This window comes from Oncorhynchus mykiss, chromosome 1 (genome assembly GCF_057628025.1).
Source record: "Oncorhynchus mykiss isolate SJ-2025 chromosome 1, ASM5762802v1, whole genome shotgun sequence".
Lineage (NCBI taxonomy): Eukaryota > Metazoa > Chordata > Actinopteri > Salmoniformes > Salmonidae > Oncorhynchus > Oncorhynchus mykiss.
Genome location: NC_143022.1, coordinates 82,338,994 through 82,361,997, shown reverse-complemented (window position 1 = coordinate 82,361,997; position 23,004 = coordinate 82,338,994). Strand labels below are relative to the sequence as shown.

The following is a 23,004-nucleotide window of genomic DNA, read 5'->3' as shown; positions in this document are numbered from 1 at the left end:
CATTTGGTTTGAGTGCTGAAAATGTCCAAATGCCTATCCAGTAGGTTTGCCTCTGAGGTACCCATGCTTGTAGATTTAAAACAGGATGTACAAGTTAATTGCATCTTTCCATGCTGACCAGTAGGTTTATCACACAAGATCTCTGGCAGAAAGTGTATAAAATAATAGGATTTATTAAACAGCATACATGATCTTACATAGTTAATATTAATGCACCACTGATTCTATATAAAGATCCATTTTAATACCTTTCCTTTCGCCCCTTCTCAAGCACAGTCCTGGACCATTTTGACTACAATTAAACTCTTGGGGGGGGGGGGGGGGGGTTACTTCTTGATGACTTCCTCTTTCAGTTTTTCAGCCAGATGTTTTCTTTTCTGTAACTTCTTTTTATCTTCGACAGAGATCTCCTTTGAAGGGAAAACCAAGAAAGTGTATCAAATGTTGAACGGTAGCGTCACAAATCTACTACAGCAAGGGCTTTATTCAATCCGTATCGCCCAAGTTCAGCCTGATTTAAAAGTGATGTTAGTGGCGACTGCATATGCCGGCTCAATTGGAAATTACCCTTTTCATATTGCGCAGTCTAAAGCTTCAGCGATCTAGACTGAATAGTAGAAGAGTAGAAGCACACGGGGCAGCAGCACTACAAAGTGGAGACAGTTGTCACTTCAACCCAGATCACCTTGGGTTTATGTCCCCCAACGAGAGAGCTTGCAGGCTGCGAGGCATTGACCATCTCTTCCTGTACACTACTAGCACCACCCCTGTTCATTTTAGGAACATAGTCCTTTGATTGGCAAGGCAGCAAAAGAAGAGGGGAATAAAGAGCTTTAAAGGGAATAATGTGAACAGAAAATCAAGGGAAACCAATAGAGAAGGTTGCATTAAACTCACTAAAAACATGACACAGGCAGACCAGAGTTGACCCAAGTTCTTTGCTAGCAAAGTTCTACTTGAATTTGCAGTCATCAGCTGTGGTGTGGTGCATTGTTATCTACCACTAATGAAAGCTGTTACCGGTGTGCTGGGAGTGGGGGCAGGGGGTTCCTCTGGTGTGGCTGGTTTGGGTCTCTGCTCTCTTTTCATGGCCTGAAGTTTGTCCCTCTGCTGCCGCAGGTACAGCGCCCTCTGCTGGAGTTGCACCTGCTGCTCTGCTGACAACTCCTGAACACAATCAGAAACACAATCCATCTGTCTTCAGCGAAACTGGTCATGTTGCCTGGGTGTTTATTCAGAGTGCATGACATATGGCCCTGTGTTAGGGTTAATGTCACATGACCTGGATTTAAAGCTTTTTCATCAAACCCCCTTTTTATGTCTGACGCTTCAGCACCATCCTCAGAAAAATGTAAATAGTCTAATTCTCATTTCTGGGAAAGCCTTATAAACATTCAAATCTATGTCATGTGACATGATGAACCAAAACACAAAGCCCTTTGTATGGTGTATGCAGTAGGAGAGTCTCACTGTGAACGGCTTGGAGATGCCAGCCTCCTTGCGTGCCTCCTCTATCCAGCCCTCTACTGCCTGGCTGCTGCCCTTCTCCCTGGAGACAGCTGGAAGCTCTATGCCCTTCACTGGAACCCTCACAGCAGGAAGGACTCGTGGTTCTGCATCAACACATAACCTTCCATTAGTCACACTACCTGACCAAAAGTATGTGGACAACTGCTTGTCGAACATCTCATTCCAAAATCATGGGCGTTAATATGGAGTTGGTCCCCACTTTGCTGCTATAACAGACTCCACTCTTCTGGGAAGGCTTTTCACTAGATGTCGGAATTTGCTTCCATTCAGCCACAAGAGCATTAGTGAGGTCGGGCACTGGTGTTGGGCGATTGAACCTGGCTCGCAGTGTTACAATTCATCCCAAAGGTGTCAGGGCTCTGTGCAGGCCAGTCAAGTTCTTCCACACCGATCTCAACAAACCATTTCTATATGGATCTCACTTTGTGCACGGGGGCATTGTCATGCTGAAACAGGAAAGGGCCTTTATCAAAATGTTGACAAAGTTGGAAGCACAGAATCATCTAGAATGTCATTGTATGCTGTAGCGTTAAGATTTCCCTTCACTGAAACTAAGGGGCCTAGCCCGCACCATGAAAAACAGCCCCAGACCATTATTCCTCCACCAAAATGTTCAGTTGGCATTGCATGGCTATGCATTCTCCTGGCATCCGCCAACCCCAGATTTTTCCATCGGACTGCCAGATGGTGAAGCGTGATTCATCACTCCAGAGAACGCGAGTCCAATGGCGCCACTCCAGCCGACGCTTGGCTTAGCGCATGGTGATCTTAGGCTTGTGTGCGGCTGCTCTGCCAAGGAATCCCATTTCATGAAGCTCCTGATGAACATTTCTTGTGCTGATGATGCTTCCAGAGACAGTTTGGAACTCTGTAGTGAGTGTTGCAATCGAGGACAGAAGATTTTTACACGCTACGCGGTCCTACGCTCTTCAGTAAAGCCATTCTACTGCCAATGTTTGTCTATGGAGTTGGCAAGGCTGTGTACTCGATTTTTATATACCTGTCAGCAACTGGTGTGGCCAAATCCACTAATTTGAAGGGACATGTAATGTAGATGAACCTTTTAGCATTCATGTGCTATATCTACACTACAGGAAAGGCTTCAAGGGGAACAGACTAGTGTATACTATAAACTGAGGGCAGAGTAAATCCAGTGAACAGTAGGGAAGGTACATCACTACAGACTAGTAATAGAGCAGATGTACTGAGAACATGAAACAGAAGACTGTTTCAAGCACCAAAGTATATGGAGGGGAAACAGTCAGCCAACAGTATTGGAGACTGAATGTAACAGTTATTACCTGATGCCAACTTAGAAGGGGGAGATGTGCTGGTATTGGCTGGACTCATCTGCCCACTACCTCCAGCAGCCTTCAGCTCCCCTCTCTGAGGAGATGTACTGTTCACCTACATGGAAGGCACAGGGCAGCCATATCATTGCATCTAGCAGTTCTAGTTATGCCACACTGATGTTCACAAAGTTCAGGTTGTACAGCTAACATTTATGGGCGACCACAGGTCTAACATAGTGCAATAGCAGACTGTGTGCACTATACTACTAGGAGAGTTACCGTTGCATTTCCATTGACCAGAGGGACAGAGGGCTGGTGGCTACCACTGTCCCACACCTTCGCCTCAGCCTTGGGCTGAGCATGTGCAACATACAAGAGAGTTGTCACATACCCCACTTTAGGTTAATATACAGGCTAAAAAAACATACATTGTAACGATAATGCGGAAAAACAGTGTTACAGGTCAAACCTTTAGTTAACAATGTGAGTCCATGTCCTAGAACAGGGCTGGATATCTACCAGATCGTGCACCACTCTGCATTAGTTGATTGATTGAAGACTGTCTAGTAACGTGATATGTAGGGACTGTAAGCTGCTGTACTCACTTCCCCTTCTTTTGTGTTGCTGCTCAACTACATAGCTCAAAAGAATACTATGGCTATGAATACATGAAATAGGAACCATTTATCACATTCTACAGGCAGACAAAGTTATGTTCAGTATTTTTGTATTACAACACTCTGAGTCAGTATTAGGTTCATAACTCACCTTGTTGGTATGTTGAATGGAGGTGGGCCTCTGGATGCTGACTGCCTCTAGAACTGGCCTATCGGAGCAGCTTCTGGACGTGGAGCCGATCTCCTCTGACTGCAATCGGCGAGCCATCTCTAGGTCATAATCCTCCTTTGACCTCCTGTACAAACACACATCGGGGAGATATGTTTACTAGTAGATGGTCGTTTAACTCAGATGATAAGAGAGGTTACTTTACATCAAACACCACCATGGTTTTATAGGGTTGTACTAGTGTGTTTCAATGTGTTACTTGTAGTTGAATACAAAGCGATCTTAAATAACACAGCCATTATTGTCACCATTTAGAGACTATAAAATAAATAAATACTGAGCTATATTGTATGCAAAATAAAAAGGAAAATGTTATTATACTAATACAATTTCTCAGAGAAAAGATTGTTTAAAAGGTAATCCTTTTTTTCTCTCCCAAAAGATGGGGTTCAAGATTATTGGCAGCTGTTTTGAATACTTCACCTTGTGCGGATAATGGCACTGAGCCTTTTTATTAAATGTTTTCTGAGATTGGAGAACACTTAGGGAGGGATCTTAGACCATTCCTCCATAAATATTTTTTTCCAGATCCTTGATATCCTTCGTCTGTGCTTATGGACTGCCCTCCTCAATTCAAAGCACAGGTTTTTTAACAGGGTTCAAGGTAAAGGGGAAAAAAAATTCTAGATCACCTGTACTCCACACACAGAGACGCGTACAAAGCAATCCCTCGCCCTCCATTTGGTAAATCTGACCACAATGCTATCCTACTGATTCCTGCTTACAAGCGAAAATTAAAACAGGAAGCACCAGTGATCGGTCAATAACAAAAACTGGTCAGATGAAGCAGATGCTAAACTACAGGACTGTTTTGCCATCACAGACTGGAACATGTTCTGGGATTCTTGCGATTGTATTGAGGAGTACATCACATCAGTCACTGGCTTTATCAAGAAGTGCATTGAGGATGTCGTTCCCACAATGACTGTACATACATATCCCAACCAGAACCATGGATTACAGGCAATATTCGCACTGAGCTAAAGGATAGAGCTGCCTCTTTCAAGGTGAGGGACTCTAACCCGGAAGCTTAAGAAATCCTGCTATTCCCCTCGACGAACAAACAAACAGGCAAAGTGCCTATACAGGGCTAAGATTGAATCATACTACAGTCTCCGACGCGTGTCTTAAGTGGCAGGGCTTGCAAATTATTACAGACTCCAAAGGGAAGCACAGCCACGAGATGCCCAGTGACACAAGCCTACCAGACGAGCTAAATCACTTCTATGCTCGCTTCGAGGCAAGTAACACTGAATGTGCTGACCAACTGGCAGATGTCTTCACTGACATTTTCAACATGTCCCTGATTGAGTATGTAATACCAACATGTTTCAAGCAGATCACCATAGTCCCTGTGCCCAAGAACACAAAGGCAACCTGCCTAAATGACTACAGACCCGTAGCACTCACGTCCGTAGCCATGAAGTGCTTGGAAAGGTTGGTAATAGCTCACATCAACACCATTATTCCAATTTGCATACTGCCCCAACAGATCCACAGATGATGCAATCTCTACTGCACTTCAGACTGCCCTTTCCCACCTGGACAAAAGGAACACCTATGTGAGAATGCTATTCATTGACTACAGCTCAGCACCATAGTGCTGATGTGAACATCAGTGTGGCATCCTAGGACCATGCCCCAGGAATACCTGACATGATGACTCCTTGCTGTCCCCAGTCCACCTGACCGTGCTGCTGCTCCAGTTTAAACTGTTCTGCCTTATTATTATTCGACCATGCTGGTCATTTATGAACATTTGAACATCTTGGCCATGTTCTGTTATAATCTCCACCCGGCACAGCCAGAAGAGGACTGGCCATCCCACATATGCTCTCTCTAATTCTCTCTTTCTTTCTCTCTCTCGGAGGACCTGAGCCCTAGGACCATGACCCAGGAATATCTGACATGATGACTCCTTGCTGTCCCCAGTCCACCTGACTGTGCTGCTGCTCTAGTTTCAACTGTTCTGCCTTATTATTATTATTATTCGACCATGCTGGTCATTTATGAACATTTGAACATCTTGGCCATGTTCTGTTATAATCTCCACCCGGCACAGCCAGAAGAGGACTGGCCACCCCACATAGCCTGGTTCCTCTCTAGGTTTCTTCCTAGGTTTTGGCCTTTCTAGGGAGTTTTTCCTAGCCACCGTGCTTCTACACCTGCATTGCTTGCTGTTTGGGGTTTTAGGCTGGGTTTCTGTACAGCACTTTGAGATATCAGCTGATGTACGAAGGGCTATATAAATAAATGTGATTTGATTTGATTTAGTACCCTCAAAGCTCATCACTAAGCTAAGGATATAATAGGAGTGAGGCTATATACAGGCACCAGTTAGTCGGCCTAATTGAGGTAGGTGTGGTTAAAGTGACTGTGCATATATGATAAACAGAGAGTAGCACTAGCGGGGGGGGGGGGGGGGGGCACATAACGCAAATAGTCCGGGTAGCCATTTGATTACCTGTTCAGGAGTCTTATGGCTTGGGGGTAAAAACTGTTGAGACGCCTTTTGGTCCTAGACTTGGAACTCGGGTACCGCTTGCCATGAGGCAGTAGAGAGAACAGTCTATGACTGGGGTGGCTGGGGTCTTTGACAATTTTCAAGGCTTTCCACTGAGACCGCCTGGTGTAGAGGTCCTGGATGGCAGGCAGCTTAGCCCCAGTAATGTACTGGGCCGTACGCACTACCCTCTGTAGTGCCTTGCGGTCAGAGGCCGAGCAATTGCCGTACCAGGTAGTGATGCGATCGTGCAGCTGTAGAACCTTTTGAGGAACTCAGGACCCATGCCAAATCTTTATAGTTTCCTGAGGGGGAATAGGCTTTGTCATGCCCTCTTCACGACTGTCTTGGTGTGTTTGGACCATTCTAGTTTGTTGTTGATGTGGACACCAAGGAACGTGAGGCTCTCAACCTGCTCCACTGCAGCCCCGTTGATGAGAATGGGGGCGTGCTCGGTCCTCAATTTCCTGTAGTCCACAATCATCTCCTTTGTCTTGCTCATGTTGAGGGATAGGTTGTTATTCTGGCACCACCCAACCAGGTCTCGGACCTCCTCCCTATAGGCTGTCTCGTCGTTGATCACTGTTGTGTCATCAGCAAACCTAATGATGGTGTTGGAGTCGTGCCTGGCCATGCAGTCGTAGGTGAACAGGGAGTACCGGAGGGGAATGAGCACGCACCCCTGTGGAGCTCCAGTGTTGAAGATCAGCGTGGCAGATGTGTTGCTACCTAACCTCACCACCTGGGGGGGCCCGTCAGGAAGTCCAGGATCCAGTTGCAGAGGGAGGTGTTTAGTCCCAGGATCCTTAGCTTAGTGATGAGCTTTGAGGGTACTATGGCGTTGAACGCTGAGCTGTAGTTAATGAATAGCATTCTCACATAAGTGTTCCTTTTGTCCAGGTAGGAAAGGGCAGTGTGGAGTGCAATAGAGATTGCATCATCTGTGGATCTGTTTTGGCGGTATGCAAATTGGAGTGGGTCTAGGGTTTCTGGGATAATGGTGTTGATGTGAGCCATTACCAACCTTTCAAAGCCTTTAGCTCGATGTGGATGTTGCCTATAATCCATGGCTTTTGGTTGGGATATGTATGTAAGGTCACTGTGTGGACGACGTCGTCGATGCACTTATTGATGAAGCCGATGATTGAGGTGGTACTCCTCAATGCCATTGGATGAATCCCGGAACATATTCCAGTCTGTGCTAGCAAAACAGTCCTGTAGCGTAGCATCCGCGTCATTTGACCACTTCCATATTGAGCGAGTCACTGGTACTTCCTGCTTTAGTTTTTGCTTGTAATCAGCAATCAGGAGGATAGAATTATGGTCAGATTTGCCAAATGGAGGGCGTGGGAGAGCTTTGTATGCATCTGTGTGTGTGGAGTAAAGGTGGTCTAGAGTCTAAAAATGTGGTAAAACTGATTTCAGTTTGCCTGCATTAAAGTCCCCGACCACAAGGAGAGCCGCTTCTGGGTGAGCATTTTCTTGTTTGCTTATGGCCTTATAGAGTTGGTTGAGTGCAGTCTTAGTGCCAGCATGGTGTGGTGGTAAATAGACGGCTACGAATAATATATAATGTATATAGCCTCTGTTGTTTTATTGTTCCTTTTGGGGGGGGGGGGGTTATCGGGAGCTGGAGTTTTTCCTGGTCTAATAATGTGCTCAGGCAAAACTATGGGCCCTACGTGTGCGCCAATGACTGAAGGAAACAACACAACAAAGCCTGTGAGAACCTGATGAAAACCCTATTATTATAAAATGAAAGTGCATGTATGAGGGCTGGTGTAATGGCCCCAGTTCTATGAGTCTCTTACTTCAGAACCTCCTGTATAATCTTCATCTCCTGCTGCTCCAGTTCACTCATCACGTCTGCTCCATCTGTGAGACACTCAGGCAGGGCGCCTATGCACACAGGAGGGGAGCATTAGAACAAACAGTTTTGGACCGGTGTAGGCTCATCGGTGCCATTGTGCCAAGTGTCTGTGTGTGTGTGGGCACACCCACATGATGGAGTAGTGTGTAAACTGGTACGGTAGGCAAGCATTAATCCAGTAACTTTCACAAATCAGGAGGGAATACACAAGAAATGCAGAATCCTCCAATCAAGACATCTGCAAAATCTGAATATGTTGGGAAAGTTACCAGATTTGTTCAACCCTAATTAGGAGTTGTGTGACAACAGTGAAAAGGTGTACCATTTCTCTCTTTAATGACCTGCAGCGCCTGGAGCTGGAGCTCCATGTTCTTCTGCACCATGAGAGACCTGAACATCTGGAAGTCGTCTGTGGCCAGGACGGGCTGGAATACAGTCTGTACAAAAGGTACAGTTAATAATAAGCATGAATACTGTTCTACATCTGCTAACCATCTTAACAAGTCCTATGAATTATTCATATTTGTACTTGTTTCTTTGAGTGCTCTGCCTCTGGGTTGTGCAACCTTGGCAGTTGGCACTGTAATTGAAACTGAGTCAGCTCTGAATTCTCTTAATCTCTCTGTCCTGAGGCCTACATTATGTGCCTCCTGGTAACTTAAATCACAACCAAGGTCTTTTTCTGGCCCAGGTATGTCCCAGAGGGCACCGCTGGCTCTGAGACTAAGTAACACTCTCCATCAGGAATAGCTCCATCGAGCTGTTCCTGTATCTCACTAACCCGATTTAAGGCCTGGCCCACTAATCTGGTCATAGATCAGGTCTACCTGAGCTCCTGTATGTTTAACAGTCTCAGGTTCACAACACCAGCAGATGGAGGAGAAACAGAATGCATCATTGTGTACCTGAACTATTTCCTATTATGTATTTTTATGCAGGGCCATGCATTCTTTGACCATGGAGTTGAACATGATGGGGCATGCTCCTCAGTCCATGACAGGAAGACGCATTTCAAGAAGATCTAGGCTGCAAGTTATCTTGAATGTTTTTTCATGAGAGCACACCCAATCCTATCACATTTCCCCACTCTGACAGTTCATATTCCCTACCATTAGTAGGAAGGTAAAGGGTTGGGAAAGGTGTGGATTAGGCTCAATGGTGAAAAGGTCCTCAGATTCAGACCTCGGGGAAATGCTTCAGCAAGGTAATTAAGTAGTATCACAACCCCGCCCTAGTGGGCGGTGAACTGTCAAAACAGTCGGCATGGAGACAGCAGGTAACAGCATGAGCAGAACTGAAAGGAGCTTGCCTTCAAGTCATTAATATGTAGCCTACATTTCTTAACAGGTAGTTCAATCTGTACCTTTCTTGTTCTTGATTGCTTGCCATGCAACCGAAGTGGCCTGGTCAAACAGACTGATCCATGCGCTCGGCATGTTCCACCAATCTACAACCGAAGTGGCCTGGTCAAGCAGACTGACCGATGCGCTCGGCTTGTTCCACCAGGCTACAAGCGAAGGCCCATTTCATAAAATCAGTAAACAGGTCTCCAGGATAAGTGAGTATTCTTGCACAAAAAGAAACACTGTAAACATTGTTTGTTTATCTACACACATCAAATGTGCATAACCTAGGCATACTTGTAGTGCAAGAAGAATAGTTTGGGATTTATCCCAGAAACCTGGTAATTGAGTTTGATTAAAGTTAAATTGTAACAATATCACAGGGAGTCCCTGTAGAAACCCATCCCATAGTAAGCTACCTCATTAGAGTTGTTAAACTCTGGCACTGTCCACTCTTCCTTCCTGACCTGCAGCATACCACCCTGCATACCACTGTTGGCTTGCTTCTGAAGCTAAGCAGGGTTGGTCCTGGTCAGTTCCTGGATGGGAGACCAGATGCTGCTGGAAGTGGTGTTGGAGGGCCAGTAGGAGGCACTCTTTCCTCTGGTCTAAAGAAAAATATCCCACTGCCCTGTGTAGGGTGCCATCTTTCGGATGGGACGTTAAACGAGTGTCCTGACTCTCGGAGGTCATTAGAGGTCCCATGGCACTTATCGTAAGAGTAGGGGTGTTAACCCTGGTGTCCTGGCTAAATTCCCAATCTGGCCCTCAAACCATCACGGTGACCTAATAATCCCCAGTTTACAATTGGCTCATTCATCCCCCTCCTCTCCCCTGTAACTATTCCCCAGGTCGCTGCTGCAAATGAGAACGTGTTCTCAGTCAACTTACCTGGTAAAATAATAAATAAAACTGTGCAATAATTATTCCAAATGACTTGGTTAGCTTCCAGTTCAGTGCAGACCTGAACTTTGTAGCGCTTGGCTTCATCAAAAGGCAACTAGGCCTTTGGGATGTCAAAGAGCTCATCTCTACTGTCAGAGACGTACTGTGTATTACATTACTTGATGAGTCGTCACGTACAGGAGTCATTACATTGATGGTGCATTAAATGAATTGTCCTGAGATGGAGGCTATTGAATTCCGCCCAGATACAGAATATATCTTTCAGTATGGCCAGAGTCCAAAAAAAAGAGACCAATAGCTGGCAAGTTCCCAGCAACCATTAGACATCAACATAATACAAATCCCCTATATATGTCATCACAGCAGGCAAGTGACAGATCAGAGTGGCATTGACATAATGTTATTTTTAGGTAGAGTCTTTCATGCTGTATCCAGAGAGAGCTCTTGCCCTGGCCCAAACATAGACCTAGGTATTTTCAGAGCAATGGTTTACATTTTCCTTCCACTGACTTGTGTAAAGCACTGAAGGATATGTAAATATCTAGATGTTCTGTTCTCAACCCATTTGTATTGTAAAGGTGCACACTCATCTGTCTACATCTACGTAGCTGGCATAATTTGTGGCAGTGTATAGGAAAGATGATCGAGCTTACCTGTAAGGTTTTGGACTTGGCAAAAGGAGAGGAGCAGGCCTCCAAAAACTGCTGCTCATCGATGCCAACCTCTTGCATGTAGGTTTCTAACAACTTCTCCACCTGAAAGTAAATGTAGCTAGTTGCATCACTGTTTTCCAGAGACAAAACATTTGATGTTAATACACTGACAAACTATTCATGACTAACTCAGCCATTCCACATCTTGATTCAGGACTAATTTATGGAATTGCAGACCCTTCCAGAATATGTCTATTTAAGATACATGTGTAACGATAAATCATCATAATAAGAAACCCAATGCATAATAATGTTGCAAGCCATTCCAAAGACTGTAGCTAGCTACTCACCAAATGCTTGTACTGCTGATGGATTTCTGTATAAGTCAATTTATTTTCATCATCGTCATCAAAAACTGAAAGAAAATGCAAAATTGGTCAACTATGCAAACTTGCATGCATAATATCTGAATTAAACAAGTAGGGTGACACTGCTTATTGACATACATTCTTAAATTTACATTTTAGCCATTTAGCAGATTTACAAGAGCAAATAGGGTTAAGTGCCTTGCTTAAGTGTGCCTTGAATTCTAAATAAATCACAGACAGTGTCCCCAGCAAAACACCCCCACACCCCAGTGCTTCAAGGTGGGAACCACACATGCAGAGATCATCCGTACACCTACTCCGAGTCTCACAAAGACATGGCGGTTGGAACCAAAAATAAAAAATTTGGACTCATCAGACCAAATTACAGATTTCCATCAGTCTAATGTCCATTGCTTGTGTTTCTTGGCCCAATCAAGTCTTCTTATTATTGGTGTCCTTTACTAGTGGTTTCTATGCAGCAATTTGACCATGAAGGCCTGATTCACACAGTCTCCTCTGACCAGTTATTGAGATGTGTCTGTTACTTTAACTCCGTGAAGCATTTATTTGGGCTGCAGTTTCTGAGGCCAGTAACTCGAATGAACTTATCCTCTGCAGCAGAGGTAACTCTGGGTCTTCCTATCCTGTGGTGGTCCCCGTGAGAGCCAGTTTCAACATAGCACTTGATGGTTTTGGCGACTGCACTTGAAGAAATGTTCAAAGTTATTTTTCGGATTGACGGACTTCATGTCTTAAAGTAATGATGGATTGTCGTTTCTCTTTGCTTATTTGCGCTGTTCTTGACATAATATCTGGCATGAGGTGGAAACACGCCCCCCTCATAGAGAATGGGAGCTCACATCTTTCAACATGTTTTTTACAAAAGGATAGATTGAGTTAGATAAACTTGAATTTTTTGGCAGGTACATATGCAGGATGCTACTCTCCACAGCATGGCCTTCGCTCCAGACCAAAACTCCAAACCTATAACCTAATTTTGACCAAAATTAACCGGAGAGATTACTGCTTCCAATGTTATTTTTCCAAGCTATACAGAGGGTGCTCTAGCAAACAAACAGCAGAGACCTGAGGACACCATTCTAACCTGGAACTGAGGTCTCAGGGTTGAAAGGACAGACCAGATACACATTCAATTAGCACTAAGGTGTGAAGTAAAATAGCTTTTGGCCCAGCAAGTGTCAGGAGTCTTTGAAGCATCCTCTGAAGCCCCCTCCTGCTGTTCAAAGACCATTCACTGGCATTTTCTACAAGAAATCTGCCTCCAGAAATAAAAGCTTCTTCCAAGTGGGTGTGACACCTGCTCCCTGGGTTCCACCTGGCAATCTGTTCACCGTCTGCCCTGGCCTGTCTCCCCCTGTCTGGTACAGGTTCCTCCACCACACTCACCCCTCTCTGTTCACCGTCTGCCCTGGCCTTTCTCCCCGTCTGGTACAGGTTCCTCCACCACACTCACCCCTCTCTCCCAAGGTTTCGCTCGCCTCCAGCACACAGGCACTGTTGGGGCGGGTGACTCTGAACTTACAATGGCTAGCCCCAAGTCATTATATATTTTATTTGTTTCTTGTGCATCTTGCTATTTTTCTATTTGCATCATGACTCCTGCATACTTTGTTGACTACAAACTGTCTTTACCCAACCGCGGGACAGACTGTTTGTTCCTACACTCGGGATTCTGACTCTCTATTGGTTACACAGACTTTTGGCGTCCCATCCTATTCTAACCACCTCTCGCCAGCTTTGTATTCATGTTACTTGATGAAATTTCTATACAATATGATCTTGTTGACATCTGATGCAATTTCAAAAGTAATAAATCAGCACTGCAGAGCTCTCCCTGTACTATGCCGTGCCTTGATTACATTTCTGTTGATGATATCTGGAAATGTACATGTACAGTCGTGGACAAGTTTTGAGAATGACACAAATATTAATTTCCACAAAGTTTGCTGCTTCAGTGTCTTTAGATATTTTTGTCAGATGTTACTATGTAATACTGAAGTATAACTACAAGCATTTCATACGTGTCAAAGGCTTTTATTTACAATTAATATGAAGTTGATGCAAAGAGTCAATATTTGCAGTGTTGACCCTTCTTTTTCAAGACCTCTGCAATCCGCCCTGGCATGCTGTCAATTAACTTCTGGGCCACATCCCAACTGATGGCAGCTCATTATTGCATAATCAATGCTTGGAGTTTGTCAGAATGTGTTTTTTTTGTCCACCCGCCTCTTGAGGATTGACCACAAGTTCTCAATGGGATTAAGCTCTGGGGAGTTTCCTGGCCATGGGCCCAAAATATCGATGTTCTGTTCCCCGAGCCACGTACTCACTTTTGCCTTATGGCAAGGTGCTCCATCATGCTGGAAAAGGCATTGTTCGTCACCAAACTGTTCCTGGATGGTTGGAAGAAGCTGCTCTCGGGGATGTGTTGGTACCATTCTTTATTCATGGCTGTGTTCTTAGGAAAAATTGTGAGTGAGCCCACTCCCTTGGCTTAGAAGCAACCCCACACATGAATGGTCTCAGGATGCTTTACTGTTGGCATGACACAGGACTGATGGTAGCGCTCGCCTTTTCTTTTCCGGACAAACTTTCTTCCGGATGCCCCAAACAATCGGAAAGGGGATTCTTCAGAGAAAATGGCTAACCCAGTGCTAAGCAGTCCAATCGCTATACTGTTTGCAGAATATCAGTCTGTCCCCAATGTTTTTCCTGGAGAGAAGTGGCTTCTTTGCTGCCCTTCTTGACACCAGGCCATCCTCCAAAAGTCTTTGCCTCACTGTGCGTGCAGATGCACTCACACCTGCCTGCTGCCATTCCTGAGCAAGCTCTGTACTGGTGGTGCCCCAATCACGCAGCTGAATCAATTTTAGGAGAAGGTCCTTGTGCTTGCTGGACTTTCTTGGGTACCCTGAAGCCATCTTCACAACAATTGAACTGCTCTCCTTGATGTTCTTGATGCTCCGATAAATGGTTGATTTAGGTGCAATCTTACTGGCAGCAATATCCTTGCCTGTGAAGCCCTTTTTGTTCAAAGCAATGATAACGGCACGTGTTTCCTTGCAGGTAAACATGGTTGACAGAGGTAGAACAACGATTCCAAGCACCACCCTCCTTTTGAAGCTTCCAGTCTGTTATTCAAACTCAATCAGAATGACAGAGTGATCTCCAGCCTTGTCTTCGTCAACACTCACACCTGTGTTAACGAGAGAATCACTGACATGATGTCAGCTGGTCCTTTTGTGGCAGGGTTGAAATGTTCTTTTGGGATTCAGATCATTTGCATGGCAAAGAGGGACTTTGCAATTAATTGGAATTCATCTGATCACTCTTCATAACATTCTGGAGTATATGTAAATTGTCATCATACAAACTGAGGCAGCAGACTTTGTGAAAATGTATATTTGTGTCATTCTCAAATCTTTTGGCCACGACTGTACACCCTGGCCCAACTACTGTTGCTAGCCCCAATTCTGACTTGTGCTCTGATATCTGCTCTCGTAAAAGCCTGTGTTTTCTGCTCGTTAACACTAGAAGCTTATTACCTAAAATGGATCAATTGAAAGTGTGGGTTCACAGCTCCAATCCAGATGTGTTGTCATCACTGAGACGTGGTTAAGGAACAGTGTTTTGAATACTGATGTTAACCTTTCTGGTTATAACCTTTTTCGGCAAGACAGATCTTCCAAAGGTGGAGGAGTAGTAATCTTTACCAAGGATCACCTTCACCTCAGTTGTCTATTTCAATAATCCCCCAAAAATGTGATTTGCTGGTTTTAAGCATTAAACTTTCAAATAGTTATTTGATTACTGTTGATGGGTGCTATCGTCCTCCATCAGCACCGGCCTGTACCCTACCTGCCCTAAGCTATCCCCTGGCCCCTTACACTAAGTTAGGAATTGTCCTGCAAGGTGACCTAAACTGGGACATGCTTAAACCACCTGACCAAGTCCTAAAGCAATGAGACTCCCTAAATCTTTCTCAGATTATCACCAATCCCACAAGGTATGACTCCAAACACCCACTCTCCTCGATGTTATCCTCACAAATAATCTAGTCTGGTGTTTTCTGTAATGACCTTAGTGATCACTGTTTTACAGCCTGTGTTCGTAATGGCTGCTTAGTGAAAAATCCTGTCCTGATTTGTCATAGACGCTTGCTAAAAAACTTGAACGAGCAAGCCTTAAATCATGAACTGGCCTCTGTAAAATGGTATAGAATCAGCTTGATCCCCTCTGTCGAAGACGCTCAGACCTTTCTTTATATTTTCAGTGGTATTGTTAACAAACGCCCCCATGAAGAAAATGAGAATTAAAAACAGCCTCAGCCCCCCGTTCAACCGTGATCTCGCAGAGTTACTCCACCTCAAGAATTGCATTTGGCGAAAGGCTTGGCACACGTATACTCAGGTTGACTGGCTATCGTTCAGGCAAATGAGAAATAAGTGTACTCAAGCTATCCAGAAGGCCAAAGTTAGTTACTTGAAGGAAAAGCTTATCTTTCTGTGGGTCTAACCCCAAGAAGTTCTGGAGAACAGTCAAAGTCCTGGAGTATAAACCCTCCCCCTCACAGCTGCCCATGTCCCTTAATGTTGATGATGTAGTCGTTACTGACAAGAAGCACATGGCTGAGCTCTTTAAAATCACCACTTCATTAAGTCAGGATTCCTATTTGACTCAGCCATGCCTCCTTGCCCATCCAACATTTCCTCATCTTCCACCCCGACTATCCCCGATGCTTCTCCCTCTTTTTCCCATGCCCCGCTACAAAGTTTCTCCCTGCAGCCAGTCACTGAGTCCGAGGTGGAGCTCCTTAACCTGTTTAGGGTAGGGGGCAGCATTTTCACTTTTGGATAAATAGCGTGCCCAAACTGAACTGCCTCCTACTCTGTTCCAGATCCTAATATATGCATATTATTATTAGTATTGGATAGAAAACACTCTGAAGTTTCTAAAATGGTTTGAATCATGTCTGTGAGTATAACAGAACTTATTTAGCAGGCGAAACCCCGAGGACAAACCATTCAGATTTTTTTTTTAAGTCACTGTCTTTTCAATATGTTTTCATGGGGAATCCAGAATTCGAATCGACTTTCCTGCAGTTCCTACCGCTTCCACTGGATGTCACCAGTTTGTAGAAATTGGTTGAGGTTTTTCCCTTTGTGTAATGAAGAAGTACCATAGCGCAGAATGAACGTCACTTCATGTGTACCTTTTGATAGAGGCGCGTAACCAGAAAAGTAGCGTCAGTTTGTTTTGCTACTGTATTGAACACAGATCATCCAGTCTTCAATTTGATCGATTATATACGTTTAGAAATACCTAAAGTTGTATTACAAAAGTAGTTTGAAATGTTTTGGCAAAGTTTACAGGTAACTTTTGAGATATTTTGTAGCGACGTTGCGTAAGTTGAAAGCAGTGTTTTTCTGGATCAAACACGCCAAATAAATGGACGTTTTGGATATATATCGACGGAATTAATTGAACAAAAGGACCATTTGTGATGTTTATGGGACATATAGGAGTGCCAACAAAAGAAGCTTGTCAAAGTTAAGGCATGATTTATATTTTATTTCTGCGTTTTGTGTCGCGCCTGCAGAGTTGAAATATGCTACTCTCTCAATGTTTACTGTTGTGCTATCATCAGATAATAGCATCTTATGCTTTCGCCGAAAAGCATTTTTGAAATCTGACATGTTGGCTGGATTCACAACGAGTGTAGCTTTAATTTGCTATCTTGCATGTGTAATTTAATAAAAGTTTGATTTTTATAGAAATGTATTTGAATTTGGCGCTCTGCATTTTCCCTGGTTATTGGCCATGTGGGACGCAAGCGTCCCGCCTACTCCAGAGAGGTTAACCTGTTAGAGCTCTAGGGGCGCTATTTCATTTTTGGATAAAAAACGTTCCCGTTTTAAGCGCGATATTTTGTCACGAAAAGATGCTCGACTATGCATATTCTTGACAGTTTTGGAAAGAAAACACTCTGAAGTTTCAGAATCTGCAAAGATTTTGTCTGTAAGTGCCCCAGAACTCATTCTACAGGCGAAACCAAGATGATGCATCACCCAGGAATTAGCAGAATTTCTGAAGCTCTGTTTTCCATTCTCTCCTTATATGGCTGTGATTGCGCAACGAATGAGCCTACACTTTCTGTCGTTCGCCCAAGGTCTTAGCAGCATTGTGACGTATTTGTAGGCATATCATTGGAAGATTGACCATAAGAGACTACATTTTCCAAGTGTCCGCCTGGTGTCCTGCGTCGAATTCGGTGCGCAATTGCCAGCTGCTTCTACTTTACCATTTGATTCAGGGGAGAAAGCATGTGTCCAAGAACGATGTATCAATGAAGAGATATGTGAAAAACACCTTGATGACTGATTCTAAACAACGTTTGCCATGTTTTCAGTCGATATTATGGAGTTAATTTGGAAAAAAGTTCGCGTTTTGAGGACTGAATTTTCGGATTTTTTTTGGTAGCCAAATGTGATGTATAAAAGGAGCTATTTCTAATACACAAGGAATCTTTTTGGAAAAACTGAGCATCTGCTATCTAACTGAGAGTATCCTCATTGAAAACATCAGAAGTTCTTCAAAGGTAAATGATTTTATTTGAAGGCTTTTATGTTTTTGTTAATGTTGCGTGCTGGATGCTAACGCTAATGCTAACGCTAAATGCTAACGCGAAATGCTAACGCTAGCTAGCTACTTTTATACAAATTATTGTTTTCCTATGGTTGAGAAGCATATTTTGAAAATCTGAGATGACAGTGTTGTTTACAAAAGGCTAAGCTTGAGAGATGGCATATTTATTTCATTTCATTTGCGATTTTCATAAATAGTTAACGTTGTGTTATGCTAATGAGCTCGCTGATAGATTTACACAATCCTGGATACAGGGGTTTTTTCATAGCTAAAGGTGACGCAGAAAACGGAGCGATTTGTCCTAAACAAATAATCTTTCAGGAAAAACTGAACATTTGCTATCTGAGAGTCTCCTCATTGAAAACATCTGAAGTTCTTCAAAGGTAAATGATTTTATTTGAATGCTTTTCTGTTTTTTTGTGTAAATGTTGCCAGCTGAATGCTAATGCTAAATGCTACGTTAGCCATCAATACTGTTACACAAATGCTTGTTTTGCAATGGTTGAGAAGCATATTTTGAAAATCTGAGATGACAGTGTTGTTAACAAAAGGCTAAGCTTGAGAGCTAGCATATTTATTTCATTTCATTTGCGATTTTCATGAATAGTTAACGTTGCGTTATGGTAATGAGCTTGAGTCTGTATTCACGATCCCGGATCCGGGATGGGGAGATCAGAAAGGTTAATTTGCGCTTTGTTTTACCTACATCATTTTTACCACAAGGACAAGTTATAAGATAAATAACTGCCTTAGCGGAGCACGTAATAACACCTTTGATTGGGATCGATTTCCCTGTTTGTGGGTGTTTGAAGGATCTACATTTATAAGTGCCATTGCATTGAGCACAGCCATTACATTTGTAATTTCCATCCAGTAGGGGCGCAAATAGACGTTGTTCAGGAATATCTTGGGGTGGTAAATCAGAGTTTACCAATTGGTCTCTGAGATTTCTGCCCCGCGAGAATACGACCAAGGGAAGGTCCGAAAACACATTACTGAGACTATCATCGGATTTTAGGATGTGCCAATGTTTGTGAACAATTCCCTTAATTTGTTCAGAGCACTTTGAATAGCGGGTAGTTAGAACTCAAGAATGCGTCTTTTTGCGAGACTGACCTTGAAAAAGGTAATGTCTCGTTTTGTTTTGAATTTTCTCAATGGCAATATTAATCTGATCATTCTTGTAGCCCCTCTCCTTGAACTTTATTTGCGTCTCAGCCATATAGGTGTGCGTTTATTTTTCTTCTAGATAACTGGTTTGCTAACTACCTCACTCAAAGAGTGCAGTGTATAAAATCTGCTGTCTCAGCCACTGGCTGTCACCAAGGGAGTACCCCAAGGCTCAATCCAAGGCCCCACGCTCTTCTCAATTTACATCAACAACATAGCTCCGGCAGTAGGAAGCTCTCTCATCCATTTATATCCAGATGATACAGTCTTATACTCAGCTGGCCCCTCCCCGGATTCTGTGTTAAATGCTCTACAACAAACCTTTATTATTGTCCAAAAAGCTTTCTCTACCCTTAACCTTGTTCTGAACACCTCCAAATCAAAAGGTCATGTGGTTTGGTAAGAAGAATGCCCCTCTTCCCACAGGTGTTATTACTACCTATGAGGGTTTAGAACTTGAGTTAGTCGGCGCATACAAGTACTTGGGAGTATGGCTAGACGGTGCACTGTCCTTCTCTCAGCACATATTAAAGCTGCAGGCAAAAGTTAAATCTAGACTTGGTTTCCTCTATCGTAATCGCTCCTCTTTCACCCCAGCTGCTAAACTAACCCTGATTCAGATGACCATCCTACCCATGCTAGATTACGGAAACATAATTTATAGATCGGCAGGTAAGGATGCTCTCGAGCGGCTAGATGTTCTTTACCATTCGGTCATCAGATTGAGCTATACGTGCAGATTTTGTGTTATAATTTTGTGCTATACGTGCAGCACAGCCTTCCTAAACTAGCCCACAATGTCTGCAGTGTGGATTGAGCAGTCAACAAGTCAAACAGTCATTTGAAAGAGTAACAACATTTCAGTGAGACAACTCTAAGGTGAAATCCATTAATGCCAAGATAATGGAATTAATTGCCCTTTTTTAATGGCCAGCACTGTAGGTGCGCGAGACAACCTTAGCAGCATCATAGCATACATATCGATGAATCTTTGTGACATATGAAATACGAGTGATAGTGTAATCAATGTGTAATAACGATGTAAAAAATGTATTAACGCCTTAAATTATGTGACAGTCATATTCAGGTCCTGTTTGGTCAACAAACTTATTTGACACGTCAAATAGTGTTATTTGACACTCAAATAGCCTTGCACACACTGTATAGACTTTTTCTATTGTATTATTGACTGTGTTTGTTTATTCCATGTGTTGTGAGCTGTGTTGTTGTTTGTATCGCACTGCTATGCTTTATCTTGGCCAGGTCGCAGTTGTAAATGAGAACTCTCAACTAGCCTACCTGGTTAAATAACGGTGAGAAAAAAAACAAACATTTTTTTTAATAGTATATTTTTTGACACGCAAAGACCCAAATGGCATTCCATAGAAATCCTGGTTGAGAATGAAACGACTGAACAACGAAACAGCACAGCAAGTAAGTGAAAGAAATTGGCTTTGATTATGTTTTACTGGTAACGAGGACATACTTAAATGGCAACAAAATAACTTTTTGGTCAGTGTGGTGTGTGTAACCTTTATTTAACTAGGCAAGTCAGTTAAGAACAAATGGTGTATCATGTCAAAACATTGAGACATTGAACAGCTTCCATACTCATTTGCATAGACTACCTAAATAACATTGAACAGTTGAATGTAACGCCTAACTTGAGCTTGGGTTTATGTAGTCTACACTTACATCTAATTTACCAAACAAAACAAAGTTTTCAGCCATTAACTTCCCCTATGGCTACCTGCTTTTGAAATATATAGCCCTTATCTTTCATCAGCGAGAAACAATCCTTTAAATTTAAAATATACTTACTGTAGCACAGATCTATACTGCTATGGGAGCTTCCATCCGGCAAAACTACACTGTAGCAGTTACAGATCTAAACAGCTATGGCTGCCTCCATCCCACGAAACTACACTTCTGGAGTTACGCTTCCACACAGGTGTTCAGAGCATGCTAGACAGCTAACTAGCACCTCGTCTTCAGTAAACAAGCGCTGAAACATGGATATGGCTGTGTGGGAACATTAACCCTAACAATGTGTGTATCAATTTAACCTTTTGTTTTTAGAAAATTATTTCTCGCTGTTATGAAATATGGTCCTTATGTTTACAAAACAGTACGGCAAGCGATGCGTGTTAGCTTTCAAAAAACTCCCATAAAGAAGATACTATGATCAATAGGGCTAAAGCAGTTGGCGTCTATGAATGGGGTACCATTACATTAGCCCTATAAATAAGATGCCAAATTAATGATATTAACAAAACTTTCACCTGTAAGTCAATGTATTTGAGTTCAACCCTAATTTCAATGTTTACAACGCTTGTTAAAATGAGATGAAAACAGTACTGGTTAATGACTTTTTTCAAATCCAATGAATTTTTCACGTTGATTCCATGTCACAACACGTTGACCAATTAAGTTGATTCAACCAGTGTGTGCACCAGTATCTGTATGCTAACATCCAGAAAGCGCCGATTCCCCACTGTAAGCGTTATAATGTAAATTCGTTGATAACCAAATATGGAGTTTCGCTGAGCAAGTATCTTCATTTACTCCCGGTATGTACTTCCAAAAAAGGTCAAAATAAAAATCACAAATTACTGCCACGATCAGGTCGGAATAATACAACAGCTCAATCATATCACACTGGATGTTTTTCGGTTGCTTGTACATTTTTATTTAGACATTTTTTGGAAGTACATACCGGAAGTAAATGCAGAGAGTTGATCAGCGAAACTCAATAGTTGGTGATCATTCTAATGCAGATCTGGTGAATTGTGCGTTTGAATCGGAACTTTCTAGGCGTTCGAGTGGTCTCTACGCACATATGTATACTGTTTCACCCAGTGGATAACTAGTTTATTTGCTTAAAGTATTAACTAAGCTATAATAAGACATGTTGGATGAATGTCGCTCAAACATGTGAAGCACTGACGCATGCCAAACAACTGAGCTGGAAAATCACTGCTCCCTTTCGCCAACAAAAACATTACGCGCTTGAAGCTAGCTAGCTACAGTAAAAGTTTTAGCTAGCTAATGCCACCTAGATTTAATAGCTAACGTTAGCTAGCTGGCTGTTATTCAGCTTGATAGCTAGCTCACTCGAGCAGGGGTGCCAAGGAAGATTCCAGCATGTGTAATCCTGGTCCTGAAAACCGTTTATAATAATTTTCTTTATCGTAAAACGTAGAAAAACAAATGGCCTTTCTTACCTGTGCATTTGTTTTCCAAGAAGTCAGTGTATGGAATGACCCATTCAGGACTTCCCAAATATCCAGCGATGCTCTCCACAACCCACTCGCTGTCCTCAGCCATGTTGGCTAAAAATACACTGTAGTGCTCTTCAGGCGAGAAAGGATAGTCTTGAAATTAAACAAAATGCACAACTGAAGTGTAAGTATGCATACATTTGTTGAGATCTAGCTAACAAGCTAGTCCATGTATTTTTAGTATCCCTCTCCGTAGCTGCAGAAAATCTGAAATGCGCACTCATGAATTTCGAAGTGGTTGAATGGGTTGACTCCTAATCGGTCCCTATGGTAACCGATTACATCAGCGTTTAGCGTTCTACAAATTGAACAGCCCATCAGGTGTGTGGTAACCTAATAAGTGTTTAATTCTTTGTGATCCTTTGAACGCACAATACTAATAATCCCTGACATTTCTCTGTAAACTACCTACATTACCTGAATAGTGATTTAGGCTGCATTGCCCGTCTATTGGCGCTGTTGTGTAGGGCGAAGTTTCCGTGTGCTAGTTGAAGATACCTCTCTATGCCTGAATAGGGTGATAGTGTGCATAGCCAAGAGACTGGTAATCTAGTTTCATGATTGAGAGCCCCCACA

The 23,004-nt window shown here is 43.0% G+C and overlaps 1 protein-coding gene across 8 annotated transcripts; it reads right to left on the bottom strand.

Moving 5' to 3' along the window:
* Window positions 1–153: 153 nt before the first annotated feature.
* Window positions 154–22,985, bottom strand: cfap36 (cilia and flagella associated protein 36). 8 transcript variants are annotated; one of them, XM_021612840.3, is made up of 12 exons: window positions 22,846–22,892; window positions 22,372–22,521; window positions 11,294–11,358; window positions 10,944–11,045; window positions 8,364–8,478; window positions 7,983–8,070; window positions 3,591–3,735; window positions 3,102–3,176; window positions 2,832–2,937; window positions 1,471–1,613; window positions 1,021–1,167; window positions 506–790 (listed from the first exon to the last, which is right to left on the bottom strand). In XM_021612840.3, the coding sequence occupies exons 2-12, from the start codon at window positions 22,472–22,474 to the stop codon at window positions 647–649; spliced, it is 1,233 nt and encodes a 410-aa protein (XP_021468515.2). In that variant the 5' UTR covers window positions 22,475–22,521; window positions 22,846–22,892; the 3' UTR covers window positions 506–646. The 8 variants fall into 8 exon arrangements, with proteins under 8 accessions (XP_090097985.1, XP_090097971.1, XP_021468522.2 ...); XM_090241859.1 differs by lacking the exons at window positions 506–790; window positions 3,102–3,176 and adding an exon at window positions 154–410 and having other exon boundaries at window positions 22,846–22,985; XM_090241845.1 differs by lacking the exon at window positions 22,846–22,892 and having other exon boundaries at window positions 154–790; window positions 22,372–22,793.
* Window positions 22,986–23,004: the final 19 nt, after the last annotated feature.